Below are 13,146 nucleotides of genomic sequence, written 5' to 3' on the forward strand. Positions count from 1 at the left end.
CATGTGAGTTTGAGCTCCACCCCCTCAGGCCTTCAGAATCCCTCAACAGCGCAAATGAATGGGCAACTGAAGTCATATTGTCAGATTCATCAGCCAATCAGATTGATTTATTTATTCTTGGTGGGTGAGATCTTTAGGATATGTCCTGGTTGAGTCCTTTTTGCTGGCCTTGAGATATGCAATCACGCTTTAAGTGTTGTATGTAGTTTTAAAGTGAAGAGCGCAAGATCAAGCTGTCTGACGAGTCGGCTTTCGTCACTGCTGGTATCGCCATTGAGAAAGAGATCCTTATGGATTTACAAACCTGAGATGTTCTTCATGACCGTGTGATTGCTTAATTTATTAATCATGAAAGTGCTTTTTGCATTGTTATATCAACATCAGGAGTTTTCGAAGTGTAAATTAGATTACTGGAGCATTCAGTGTTGGGTCAAGTTTTGAAAAGTAGTGATGTGTTCCGTTCAACTCGGAAAGTCGGATTTTACAACTTCCTACTAGGAAAAGTGCAATGGAAAGCATCTTAAAGTCATAATTACAATTTGGAGGCAGATTTCGCCGAGATGCAGGGGTCTGATGTCACACAAACATGTCAACACTCAGGGAGATATACAAAGTAATTGATAAATATTCACTTTATTAAGAAATATCGATTAATGAATTTGTTTCCACATTACATGATATTAAAGCTTGTTTAACAAACGCCAGCAGAAAGTGTACAAACATTATAATCTAAAGCGCTGCAGTATGGTTGCTAGGAGACATCTCTAATTAGAGTCAAACCCCTGCTAAGCTAACGGGAGCATTGCAATTTTGTTTCCTTACACGTCATCTTCTGAATATCGGGGAATGGAATGCATTTATGGTCGAAGATATCAAGTAGGAATTTCCCACATCCAACTTGAATGGAATGTAGCATAACCAAGTACATTTAATGCAAACAACATTTAAATTGCAAATATTATTAGATAGATTTTTCCAGGTATTATTGACCTCCTTGGTAGATTAATTTGAAAAATTATGATTTTTGAATGTCTGTTCAGGAGACATTCATTTCACAAAACAATCATGCTGCAGTTAAAATTAGGCTTGCTTGAACATTAAGTGTCGTTTCAATTTCTGGCTTTCGTGCTTGCACGTGTTTTTAAAATGTCAATTGGTATTATTAGTTAGCTGCGACATTATGTATGATGCCCAAAGGCATAGGGTGTCTAATTCATTGTGAAACTGTGTTTTCTTAATGGCATGAATCACACTGAAGGCCAATACATTAAATGTCACTGATAACAATGCATTGTTTTATTTATTGGAGATAAAAACAGTTATTCATAATAATGCATTAAAAATTTTTAGTAAAATGTCTTTCAATTCTGGCAGTCCAAATAAGAGAAAACTGCAGCTTATTAAGGCTGGGTGAAAATATTGATGTTACGATCAATCGCAATCTTTATTTGACCGTGTAACAATTAAGAAGGTAAGGAGGAAGCTGGGACCAGCTTGACAAACACATTGACATTTAATGACACTTTTCAGTGAACAAAGAAACAAAAACACACACTGCTTTTCAGCCAGCTGCGTCAAATCATAAAAACATTCAGACACACAGACAAGCTTCGTACATCTCTTCGTCAGCCGCTATCTCTTCTCCTTAAATACTCCCGCCTCCCCTAGCTGGAACGCAAGGCCGGTGTTTCACACAGGTGGAAGTCATCGCTCTGCCCAGACATAGCTCTGCTCCGCCCTGCTTACCACAGACCGATTTCAATATCGATTCATAAAATCCCAAGATAAATCTTTTAATCTTCCATCAAAGTTTAATTCAGTTTTAGTTGTGTTGATTATTATATCTGTTAAATAAATGGCAATTGAACTGCATAGTTTGGGCCTTACTGTTAAATTTGCAATCAATATTTTCACAATGTACCGAGTTAGAAGGTTCCCTGTATACAGAAATATCTAAAAATAATTTACAATCAAATCAAATCATAATGTCTTTATTTGCTGAAAGCTGTATATGGACATACATGTCCTACGGCAAAGTTACTCCATGAATCACATCCTAAATCACTCTTTTAAAATTGTTTAGGCTCACAATGTAACTCCTGTTGTTATTTCAGCAAGCTTCACGTGACAGGGAATCAGAGAATGAGAGAGTTTGGGGGACTCGTTATTTCTGACACCCCTTCGAAAAATCTTTTTTTTTTTTTGTTTGCTCATGTAATGCTGGCTTAATATAACTTCTGATTCATTCATCACTCTGGAAATGGAAGGTCAAATCAAGTGCATTGCGTTGTTGGATACAGCATTTCACGCAGTAATCTCAGTTGCATACTGCTCATTTTAGCAATTGTAGAAGATTATCTGGGGTATTCTATGCATACTGGGATGCAATTGACATACTGTACATACCAGGGTACTGTAGATATACTAACATTTATTCTGCTGCAAAAGTAAGTAGTAGTATGCTATTCTGAAAAGGGTCAGCTTTCTCTCTCCAATCACTCGTCAGTCAAGCAGCTGCAATGGCTCACAGACCTGCCCACAAGCTGACCCTGTAATCCTTAAGCATCAGCCCAGGGGCAACTTAAAGCTTGGAGATCCTCAAGAGCAGGGAGGGGGGAAAGTGCTGTCTATCACTGATTTGTGTAATACTGCGGTCCACCAATAAAAATATTGCTGTTATCCTCAATTTGCTTTGAAACAATACAAGTATGTATGCTTTATGTAACAAACGAAAGATAGCTTACTGCAATCAGGAAAATCTGAGTAAACCGCTGTGGTGACCATATCTGACATTTTTCCATTAATTTCATATATTGTGTTTCATTCATGAACCCTGCATATTTACATATTTGTAAATAAAATCAATGAGAACATTTACATGCATAAAAAATATACATCAATACTGTATGTATGTCGTGATTTTTTTCCTTTCTAAATTTAGGATAGAATTCAGAGCCAACTAAATCAAATTTAGAACAAATTGATCTGCTTTCTAGACACATGGAATGTGTTAAAGGGATAGTTCACCCACAAATAAAAATTCTCTCATCATTTACTTACACTCATGCCATCCCAGATGTGGATGACTTTCTCTCTGATGAAGAAAACAAACAAAGATTTTTAGAAGAATATTTCAGTTCTGTAGGTCCTCAATGCAATCCATAAGACTCCAGTGGTTAAATCCATGTCTTCAGAAGTGATATGTCAGGTATGGGTGAGAAACAGATGAATATTTAAGTCCTTTTTTTACTATAAATTCTCCTCCATGCCCAGTAGGTGGGATATGCACCAAACATTTGCAAAATACAAAAGACGACAAAAGTGAAAGTGAAATTGGAGATTGAAAGGACTTATAAATGTATCTGTTTCTCATCCACACCTATCATATCCCTTCAGGTTTTACCACCAGAGTAATATGGATTACTTTTATACTGCCTTTGTGATTTTAGAGCTTCAAAAAGGATTGGTACCCATTCACTTGCATTGCAAGGATCTACAAAGCAGAGATATTCTTCTAAAAATCTTCATATGTGTTCAGCAGAAGAAAGAAGGTCATACACATCTGGTATGGCATCAGGGTGAGTAAATAATGAGAGAATTTTCATTTCTGGGAAGACTAAAACTTAAAGCCTAAATGTTTTATATATACTATATGATGTTATAAAAAAAACCTGGATAACTAAGTGATCCCACAAAAAAGTCTTACTTATTTCAGAGTAACACAATTGATGTGAACAAGAGCAAAAAAAGTACTTTATAGCTAAATTTGGGTTAGGCTCAACATAAACAAATGCAGCCAGTCACTAGTTTTAAGAATGACACACTTGGCTTTACCCAAAGATCTTGCTGCACATGCTCTAAGGTGCGAACCAAGTGTAAGGATACTACGTTTTCAAGGAGTGATGGACAGGTGAAGTTGCTCAGAAAGCCATGATGTAGATGGCTTAGGCATGTATTACGCTAAATACTAACTGTAGGTACGTGCTACCCCTATCTCACTGCTTAGAATAATCAGCATCCATCATCATAAGAACAAGGAAAAGAACAAATATAAGTGTAAGCAACTATCGTGAATCTGGCAAATATTTTGCGTGAACCTTTTCTGCTCTCATAAGTATGGACACTTGTATTCAATTGTATTTTAGGCCATTGTGTGAAAAAGCTAAATCTCCCATGTTCTCATTGAATGGAAGAAACATTGCCTGAAGTGTGTGAATCAAAGCGAATATCCGCAAAAGAAATGAGCATTTTAATGCTTTACCAAGCATGGAAAAAGTAAGTGAGGCTAACAAGTAAATTTCCAAGAAATCAATAACACACAGACAAACATTTAACAGGATATTCATGCTCAACTGCAACTACAGCTGGTCAAACATGCTGCTTGTCTTATGTAATCAATGACCAACATATCTGGTTTTTGTAGAAAGGGTATTAAAATACCTCTGTGAAGTTGGCACCCCATATAATTAAATAATCACCAAAACTAGGCCATTCGTTTGTGTGTTTCCCATCTTTAGAAATAGGCCTAACATGTTAAATTTGGGCCATGACGTCACTCTCCCCACCATGTTGTCCGAATCGCTCCAAACCAACCAAATAGGTTTGGATCAATTTGAGCGAGATGCAGTGGAGTGTGACGTCACACCATCCAAAAAAGAATGCTTAATATCTCAAACACCAAACGAGCACAAACGTTCATTTTTGCAGCACAAACGAATGGAATATTTTTGGTGATTATTTAATTATATGGGGTGACAACTTCACGGAGGTTATTCAAATCTGCTTAATTCAAGAGCAGAAGTGCACTGAGGCAGATGTGGAGAAGATTGTGCACAACAGGACAATAAAGTGAAGATGCAGACCTGACGGAGACAGTGAAATCTCCTGGGTTGCTCTTGCTGGGTCTCGCTAGGAAGCTGCCATGGACGCCTCGTGTCAGGAGGAGGTGTTCTGCCTCGATCCCAGTGATGTTGGGATGAAACCATCTGAAATGCCAATAAAACAGAATGATCAGCAAGAATGTAAGAAATTAATTTTTCCATTAAGGGGCAATAATTGGCCCCTGGATTTGATTTCCAGAGGCATTATTCACTTTTTTCTTCAACCATATAAATATATGCTGTTTGTCATCCTTTTATGTTGAATACTTCAATTTAATTAATTAATTAATTTCCATACACACACTTAGCACTTTGCTAGGAACACCTACACACTTATTCATGCGATTATCCAATCAGCCAATCGTGTGGCAGGAGTGCAATGCAAAAATTCATGCAGATACAGGTAAAAAACTAGTTAATGTTCACATCAACCATCAGAATGCGGAAATAAATGTGATCTCAGTGATTTCGACCGTGGCATGATTGCTGGTGCAAGACAGGCTTGTTTGAGTATTTCTGCAACTTCTGATCTCCTGGGATTTTCACACACAACAGTCTCTAGAGTTTACTTAGAATGGTGCCAAAAACAAAAAACAACCAGTGAGCGGCAGTTCTGTGGATGGAAATGCCTTGTTGATGAGAGAGGTGAATGGAGAATGGCCAGACTGGTTCGCACTGACAGAAAGGCTGCGGTAACTCAGATAACCACTCTGTACAATTGTAGTGAGCAGAATAGCATCTCAGAATGCACAACATTCTGTGCACATATTCATGTGTTAGTGATTTAATTCTTGGGGGTGGAGTTTGCTCCATGAAAACAATTATTTGCGGATAGTAACATCATGTCCCTTTCTGTTAGGAATGTCATAAAATATTTTGTTGTCGATAGAGCTTAACATGTATTGAACCCGGAACATTAAACAAGAGGTTTTAATGAGCCGATGTGCCCAATGTGTTTAAATCTTACAAATACAGTGAGGATTTCAAGTGTAATTATTTTTCCTTCATCTTTCCATGGAAAGATAACATCATTCAGTTCCCCCAGTGTTGTAGTGCCCTTGAAGTTGTATTGTTTTATTGAGTTCACCAGTGACCGATTCAGTAATCAGCATGTGTCAAAGGGAATGTTGAGAGTTCTGCAGTTCACTTTCTCCTCCTCATCATGACTCACTGCTTATGATTCTATGTTTGTCAAAAAGTATACATTTCCCCACTCCTGCTGAATCATCACTATGTACAGTACAGTCAGTAACTTTCCTACATGTTGTAAAGCTCACAACACTGAAGCAAAAACATGTAAATGTATTTAAATAATAATTAATTGACATTTTAGTCAGCAAACATTTTTCTTCTGACAATGACTTTTTAGAAATGCCAGCCCAAGCAAATCCATCCAAGAAACAAATTGATGTAAATGTATATACAGGTGTTTCTTCAACTTCTTCAATTTCATGTCCCAAGGGTTGATTTTTATTTCAAACTAACAGACTTCCACTTTTTTTTATATATTAAGGTCACATTAAAATGTGACTGACTGAAACATTTTAACAGGTCTTTATACTTCATTTTTGGTTCATTTCAAATAGATTTTTATTGTTGCAGCCTTGTCCCAGACTCAGACATTATATTAAACTACTCTATGAAAATACATTATAAAAATACAAAAATTACATAATTAAAACTATTATAATCTAAACAAAGAGTGGAATCAACCAAAAATATTTATTCAATATTTATTGAGTGAAAATTATTTCAATAAATTTCTCAAAATTAAAACTGTCCCTCATTTGTGGTGTCACACCAAACAATTTTGCCCCCAATACATTTTTACAAGTCGACAAAAGTGTCAGTGAAGAGCATGATTGAAATTAAATATGAGACATGTGATGTTTGATGAAAACAAAGAAAAAGCAAGGTAAATATCCCTTGTGAGCAGAATATATTTATAGGGTGTCATTTCTAAACAGGCTTTAATTTTTCAAAAATGATGCAAAAAGTATGAAAATATTATTTGTTATATTTTGGATACATAAAATGCTAGCTATGAAATTAGCCTAAGCAAGACAAAAGAGTGAGTCATTTTATTCCAAAAACTAATTAAAAACTAAATGTATTTGGGAATGTGGCGGTACAGTGTGTCACACAGAACTACAAGAAAGATATATCTCTAAATGTGGTCTGGAGTGTATAGATAAACATGTCTTCATACATGAGCTGATAATAAATTGGGTCTACATCATTTGGCTGCATTAAAGGAAAGGAAAAGAATATTCCATTCTAGAATATTCAAGATAGGTTTGAATGAATTGTGTCAAGCCGCACTTGAATATTCTAGAATGGAATATTCTGGTCCTTTTCTTTAATGCTGCCAAATGATATGATGCAACAGACTACAAAAATTCACTGACATCATTTTCTGGAGTACCAAATAATCCGTAAACTATTCCCAAATTTGATTCAAGAACGACTGACAGCTGCTTGTGTTATATGTAGTGCAAATGGTCTGTCTGTCTGTGTTTAGTTAAAATCTTCACAGATAATTGAGGGATTTGTGGTTGGCTGAAAATACAAATATATAAATGAAATTATATTTTGCATAAAACAGCAGGTGACACTAATCCCTGCTAAGCTGCAATGTATTTTCATAAAACAATGACTGCAGACAGTCTGACCCCTAAACCTTCCTCAGAGTTCCCAAAAACACTCTAATACTAGATAGATATTTATATAAATAACAATTTAAAGATTACAAATAGTTAGTTTGCATGTTTTTTAATTAACATCAACATGTGTTATATGAATGTACCGTATAAGGGAAAATGTATAGTTATGTTAGTTCATTTTTTGCCTTCACTAATTCATTTTAAATGGTCCTGCATTGGGGCAAACGTATTATTCAAAGTGCAAATATTCCATGCAATCTCCAAGTTAATACAGTAAGAGGTCATAAAAGCTGAATGAATAATAATTTAAAAAGAATTAGAAAAATGCTGTTTGAAATAATTTTAGATGGACTGTACCATCAACTTTCCCCAGTGTTTCATGTCAACAACTACCCATGTAACAAATAACACTAACTGGGCAAGCTTCTCTGAATGTTTCATTCTCTTTTGTCAGAGGACCACTGCTTTCATTGGCATTCTACCTGCCAGCTCTGCACCCAGTTCCGGGTCAGTTCTAAACCTCTGAGCTCCCTAGAGTATTCCAAAAGATTTCCACCAGCACAATATACACACCAATCCATCCTGCACAGTGCGCACACAAACACGCAAATACACACTCCTTCATAAGCAGCAACAGTAAAATAAAAAAACTTCTAATACAATTGCGTGTAATGCAGCTGTAAAAACGGCATAGTCCTCATACTAAATGAAAACAGAAACTAATGCTTTTTGTTCCTACCTCACCATTCTGGTCGGAGCCTGTCAGAGCCCCCGCTTTGCTTCAGAGCTTAGTAATCCACGCTCAGTACAGTTACACAAGGAGGAAGAGAGGGGGCAGGGACTTGTAGGAATAGTGCTGGTTTTTGAAAGGGAGGTGGGGGTATTTAATCTGGGATTTGGATGCATGTGAGCTGCCCTGATAGCCAGTACAATCAGCTTCTGAGCAACTGTCCATCCCTCCCGCCCCCTTCTTTCTCTCTTCCTCACTCCCTCTAAACATGACACAGCATTGCCATGCTGCCCGGCACACTCCTACACCCCTTTTCTTTACCTTTGCTATCATTAGGTTTAAAAGCAGAGTGGCAGCTTTTGAAAAGCACACCACTGTTCATGAGTAGTTGACACATAAATTGCTTTATTAGAACCATAGAGTTCCTTATAATGTTCTATGGGAGTGTATGTTCATGGCCATATATAACATTTCTTTACGGATGTCAACTATACACATACAAACTACAAGTTAAACCATGAACAATCATTGTATTGATGAACAATCATTACAAATTAAATGAGAACCATCAAAATAATTGAATAATTGAAGAGCACATAAGCTTTATCCACGTAGCTTGTGTATTTACACATACATCATGAAAAAAATATATATTACATAAATGTATCATATTTGAGATAAAGATGTTTTTAACTGACTTTTGAAAAGCACATGTGTGACTGGTTCTAAAACTCACCTTTTGAATGCACTTGGTAACTACACAAACTGTTCGCTCTTATGCTAGGTTGAATAAGTCAAAAGCCAAGTGATTAAATCATTCTGTATAAATCTAAATATAAATGCAGTGGAAGTGAATTAGTTTCTAAATGAATCTTTTAAATTCTAAAAGATACAGCTGAGGCTTACGTAGCTTTTTTTTTCTAAAGACTTACAGAACTACAGCCGTTGCCAAATTATTGGCAGTGACATACATTTTACATTTTGCAAAGTTTGCTGCTTCAGTATTTGTAGATAATTTTTTCACATGTTTTTATGGTGTATACTGGAAAACAATGATTAGTGTTACATAAGTTTTAAAGGCTTTTATTGGCAAAAACATTCAATATATGCAAAGAGTCAATATTTACAGTGTTGACCCTTGTTCTTCATAACCTCTGCAATTCGCTCTGGCATGCTGGATATCAGCTTCTGGGCCAAATCCTGACTGATGGCGATCCATTCTTGCCGTATTAGTGCTCAGAGTTGATCACAATTTGTGGGCTTCTGCTTGTCCACTCGCCTTTTGAGGATTGACCACAGGTTCTCAATGGGATAAAGATCCAGGGAGTTGCCTGGCCACAGATGCTAAATTTCAATAATCACGAGCCACTTCATTATCATTCTTGCCTTGTGACATGATGCTCCATCATGCTGGAAAATGCACGGATCATCACCAAATTGCTCCTGGATTGTTGGGAGAAGTTGCTCTTGCAGGACGTTTTGATACCATTCTTTATTCGTGGCAGTGTTTTTGGGCAGAATTGTGAGAGAGCCCACTCCCTTGCATGAAAAGAAACCTCACACATGGATGGTCTCAGGATGCTTCACTGTTGGCACGACACAGGACTCCTGGTAGTGTTCACCTTTTCTTCTTTGGACTATCGATTTTCCAGATGTCCCAAACAGTCGGAAGGGGGCTTCATCAGAGAAAATATCTTTGCACCAGTCTTCTGCTGTCCAATCCTTGTACTTCTTGCAGAATTTGAGTCTGTCATTTATGCCCGTTTTTCTTGGAGAGAAGTGGCTTCTTTGCTGCCCTTCTTGTCACCAGGTCATTGTCCAAAAGTCTTGGCCTCACTGTGTGTGCAGATGCACTCATAACAACCTGCTGCCAATATTAAGAAAGCTCTGCACGTGGTGACACGATTCCATGGCTGACTCCTCAGGAGGAGACGATCCTGGTCCTTTCTGGACACTCTGGGACGTCCTGAAGCCTTCTTCACTGCTGTTGAACCTCTCTCCTTGAAGTTCTTGATGGTAAATGATTATTTCAGGTGCAATATTCTTTGCAGCACTTTACTTGCATGTGAGGCCATTTTGATGCAAATTGATGATGGCTGCACATATTTCATTGCTAACAAGAACACAATGATTGGAAGCACTTCTTCCCTCCTTTTATAGCAATCAGTCTGCTCTTATAATCCAATCAGAATGATAGAGTGATTTCACCTGACTAGTACACGTTCACACTTTCCCAGGTGCTGCTGATATGATTAGTGAAATGATGTTAGCTGGTCATTTTGTGCCAGGGCCAAAAAACTGTGAAATTTGTGTTTTTGCGATGCAATTAATTTTGGCCAATGAAGCTTTTTGCAATTATTTAAAATGCATCTGATCACTCTGCACAATAATCTAGAAACAATGTGAATCAACACCACAGATGCAGAAAACTTTGTGAAACACAAAATGTAGGTCACTGCCAATACTTTGGCGACAGCTGTACTCTGTCATGATGAGCACAAAGTCACTGTGGGACTGAGAGAAATAGGAAAGACCTGAGAGTCAGGAAAGCACCAGATTCTAACCAGAATGGTACTGTACATAAAATCATGAGTCTAGTTTAGGTGTTCTCAAAATAAAGTATGTCAGGCCACAAAGAGAGTCTTAGGGACAACTCTGTGAATGTCCTTGAGTGGCCCAGCCAGAGCCCAGATTTGAACCCAATCGAATATCTACATGGATTGACCCAGAATCACATTTTGAGTCCCTTAAGAAAAAGGAAGATCTCAGCTTTCGAATTCTATACTTTTTATGCTTCTATCCCAACCATTGCCGAGACATGACCATTTGAATGTTGGCTGTCATAAAACTTTGTTTTTGAGAAAACCGCTCTAGAGATTAGATTCACACATCCACTGGCACTAAAGTGGTTAAATTCTAACATGGCATTTAAAATGTTAGTAATTCGCTCTTTTCTACAGTTAATTTTATCAAGCTAGCAAACGTGCTTTAATTTCATAGTAAAGAGGAATGCTGATCAGAGGGGAGACATTATATGCAGCGCTCTTGTATGAATTGACAGCAGCACGATTGGACACACTGCATTTAAGAGCATAAAAACAACACTTATAATTTGAATTTTGTTTTATCAAAAATAGAAAAAAACTTTCTGGAGGAACTGCCTGCAGAGCTCAGAGGCAAGATTGTGTCGAGACACAGATCTGGGGAAGGCTAGAAAAAGGACTCTCAAACTGTGAGAAACAAGAGTCTCTGGTCTGATGAAACGAAGATTGAACTGTTTGGCCTCAATTCCAAGCATCATGTCTTGAGGAAGCCAGGCACCGCTCATCACCTGCGCAAAACCATCCCAATTTATATTCTCATCTTAATAATATCTCACATACTGCTTTTTTTCCCATTTACATAGTATTACCAGACTCCGCTCATCATTTTCCCAGCATTGCACTCAAATTCTTATTCATGCCCTGGTAACATCCCATATTGACTATTGTAACTCTCTCTTATTTGGTATCACTGAAAAATTACTTCAACGCCTCCAAATAATTCAAAATTCAGCTGCAAGGACTGTCACTCGAACAAAGACCACTGAACACATCACACCGATTCTTTTTCAACTTCAATGGCTACCTGTTCAGTATCATATCCACTATAACATTTTATTGCTACTTTAAAGCTGCTCATAATTTGGCCCCCTTTTATCTTTCAGACCTTCTTCAACCATATATTCCATTGCATTCCTTAATATCCTCCTCTGCTGATTTATTGATTGTTCCAACATTTAAACTTAGTTCTATTGGTGCTATAGCTTTTAGTTGCTCTGCACCAAAACTTTGGAACTCATTGCCACTCCATATTCACCAGCTGGATTCCATTTCACAGTTTAAATCAAAGATAAAAATGTATCTGATCAAATTAGCTTATTCATTGCATAATTTATAATATACTTGTGTTTTAGGTTAATTTTGTATTAGTTTTATTGATCTTATCTTTGAATAATTGTATGTTTTGTTCCTTTTGTATCAACTTGCTTAATTGTTGCTTATATGCTGTAAGGTGTCCTTGAGGGCTGTGAAAGGTACTGATAAATAAAATGTATTATCATCATTAACAGTGAAGGCATGGTGGTGGAAGGTGGTGTTTTTCAGTGGCAGGGACTAGGGGACTGGTCAGGGTTTAAGGAAAGCTAAACACAGCAAAATACAGAGATATCCTTAATAAAAACCTGGTCCAGAGCACTCAGGTCATCAGACTGGTCCGAAGGTTCACCTTCCAACAGGACAATGACCCTAATCACACTAAGAGAGTCTTAGGGACAACTCTGTGAATGTCCTTGAGTGGCCCAGCCAGAGCCCAGATTTGAACCCAATCGAATATCTCTGGAGAGACCTGAAAATGGCTTTCAACCGATGGTCCCCATCCAACCTGTCAGAGCTTGAGAGGATCTGCAGAGAGAATGGCAGAAAATCCCCAAATCCAGGTGTGCTAAGCTTGTCACATCATACCAAAAAAGACTGAGGTTGTAATCGCTACCAAGTACAACTCAGAGTTAACGGTCTGAATACTTATTTATCAATAAGTTATCAAAAATATGTTTTTTAGCCTTGTCAATATGGGGTATGGAGTGTATATTAATCAGAATTTTTATTTTTATTTTTAAAGCATTTTAGCATAAGGCTGCAACATATGTGAAAAAATGAAGGAGTCTTAATACTTTCTGAATGCACTGTATATAGATAGGTGTGTGCCTTTCAGAATCATGTCCAATCAATTGAATTTTCCACAGGGTGACTCCCAATCAAAGTGTAGAAACATCTCAAAGATGATCCAGAGAAATGAGATGCACCTGAGCTAAATTTCAAGCATCATAGCAAAG

General features: G+C 37.3%; 1 protein-coding gene across 3 annotated transcripts in view; it reads right to left on the reverse strand.

The window, feature by feature from the left end:
• LOC127618820 (tyrosine-protein phosphatase non-receptor type 11-like) overlaps positions 1-13,146 on the reverse strand; it is a 60,350-nt gene that overhangs the window by 28,319 nt on the left and 18,885 nt on the right. For 2 of the 3 annotated variants that reach the window (XR_007967511.1, XM_052091455.1), the window contains exon 2: positions 4,863-4,985. Coding sequence is in view for 2 of the 3 variants with exons in the window: in XM_052091455.1 (XP_051947415.1) it covers positions 4,863-4,985 (123 nt within the window). In the remaining variant the exon portion in view is untranslated. Of the gene's footprint in view, positions 1-4,862; positions 4,986-8,282; positions 8,389-13,146 lie in introns of those variants that run through there. The other variant, XM_052091456.1, reaches the window with a different exon arrangement.

This window comes from Xyrauchen texanus, chromosome 25, assembly GCF_025860055.1.
Source record: "Xyrauchen texanus isolate HMW12.3.18 chromosome 25, RBS_HiC_50CHRs, whole genome shotgun sequence".
In the NCBI taxonomy this organism is placed as follows: Eukaryota; Metazoa; Chordata; class Actinopteri; order Cypriniformes; family Catostomidae; genus Xyrauchen; species Xyrauchen texanus.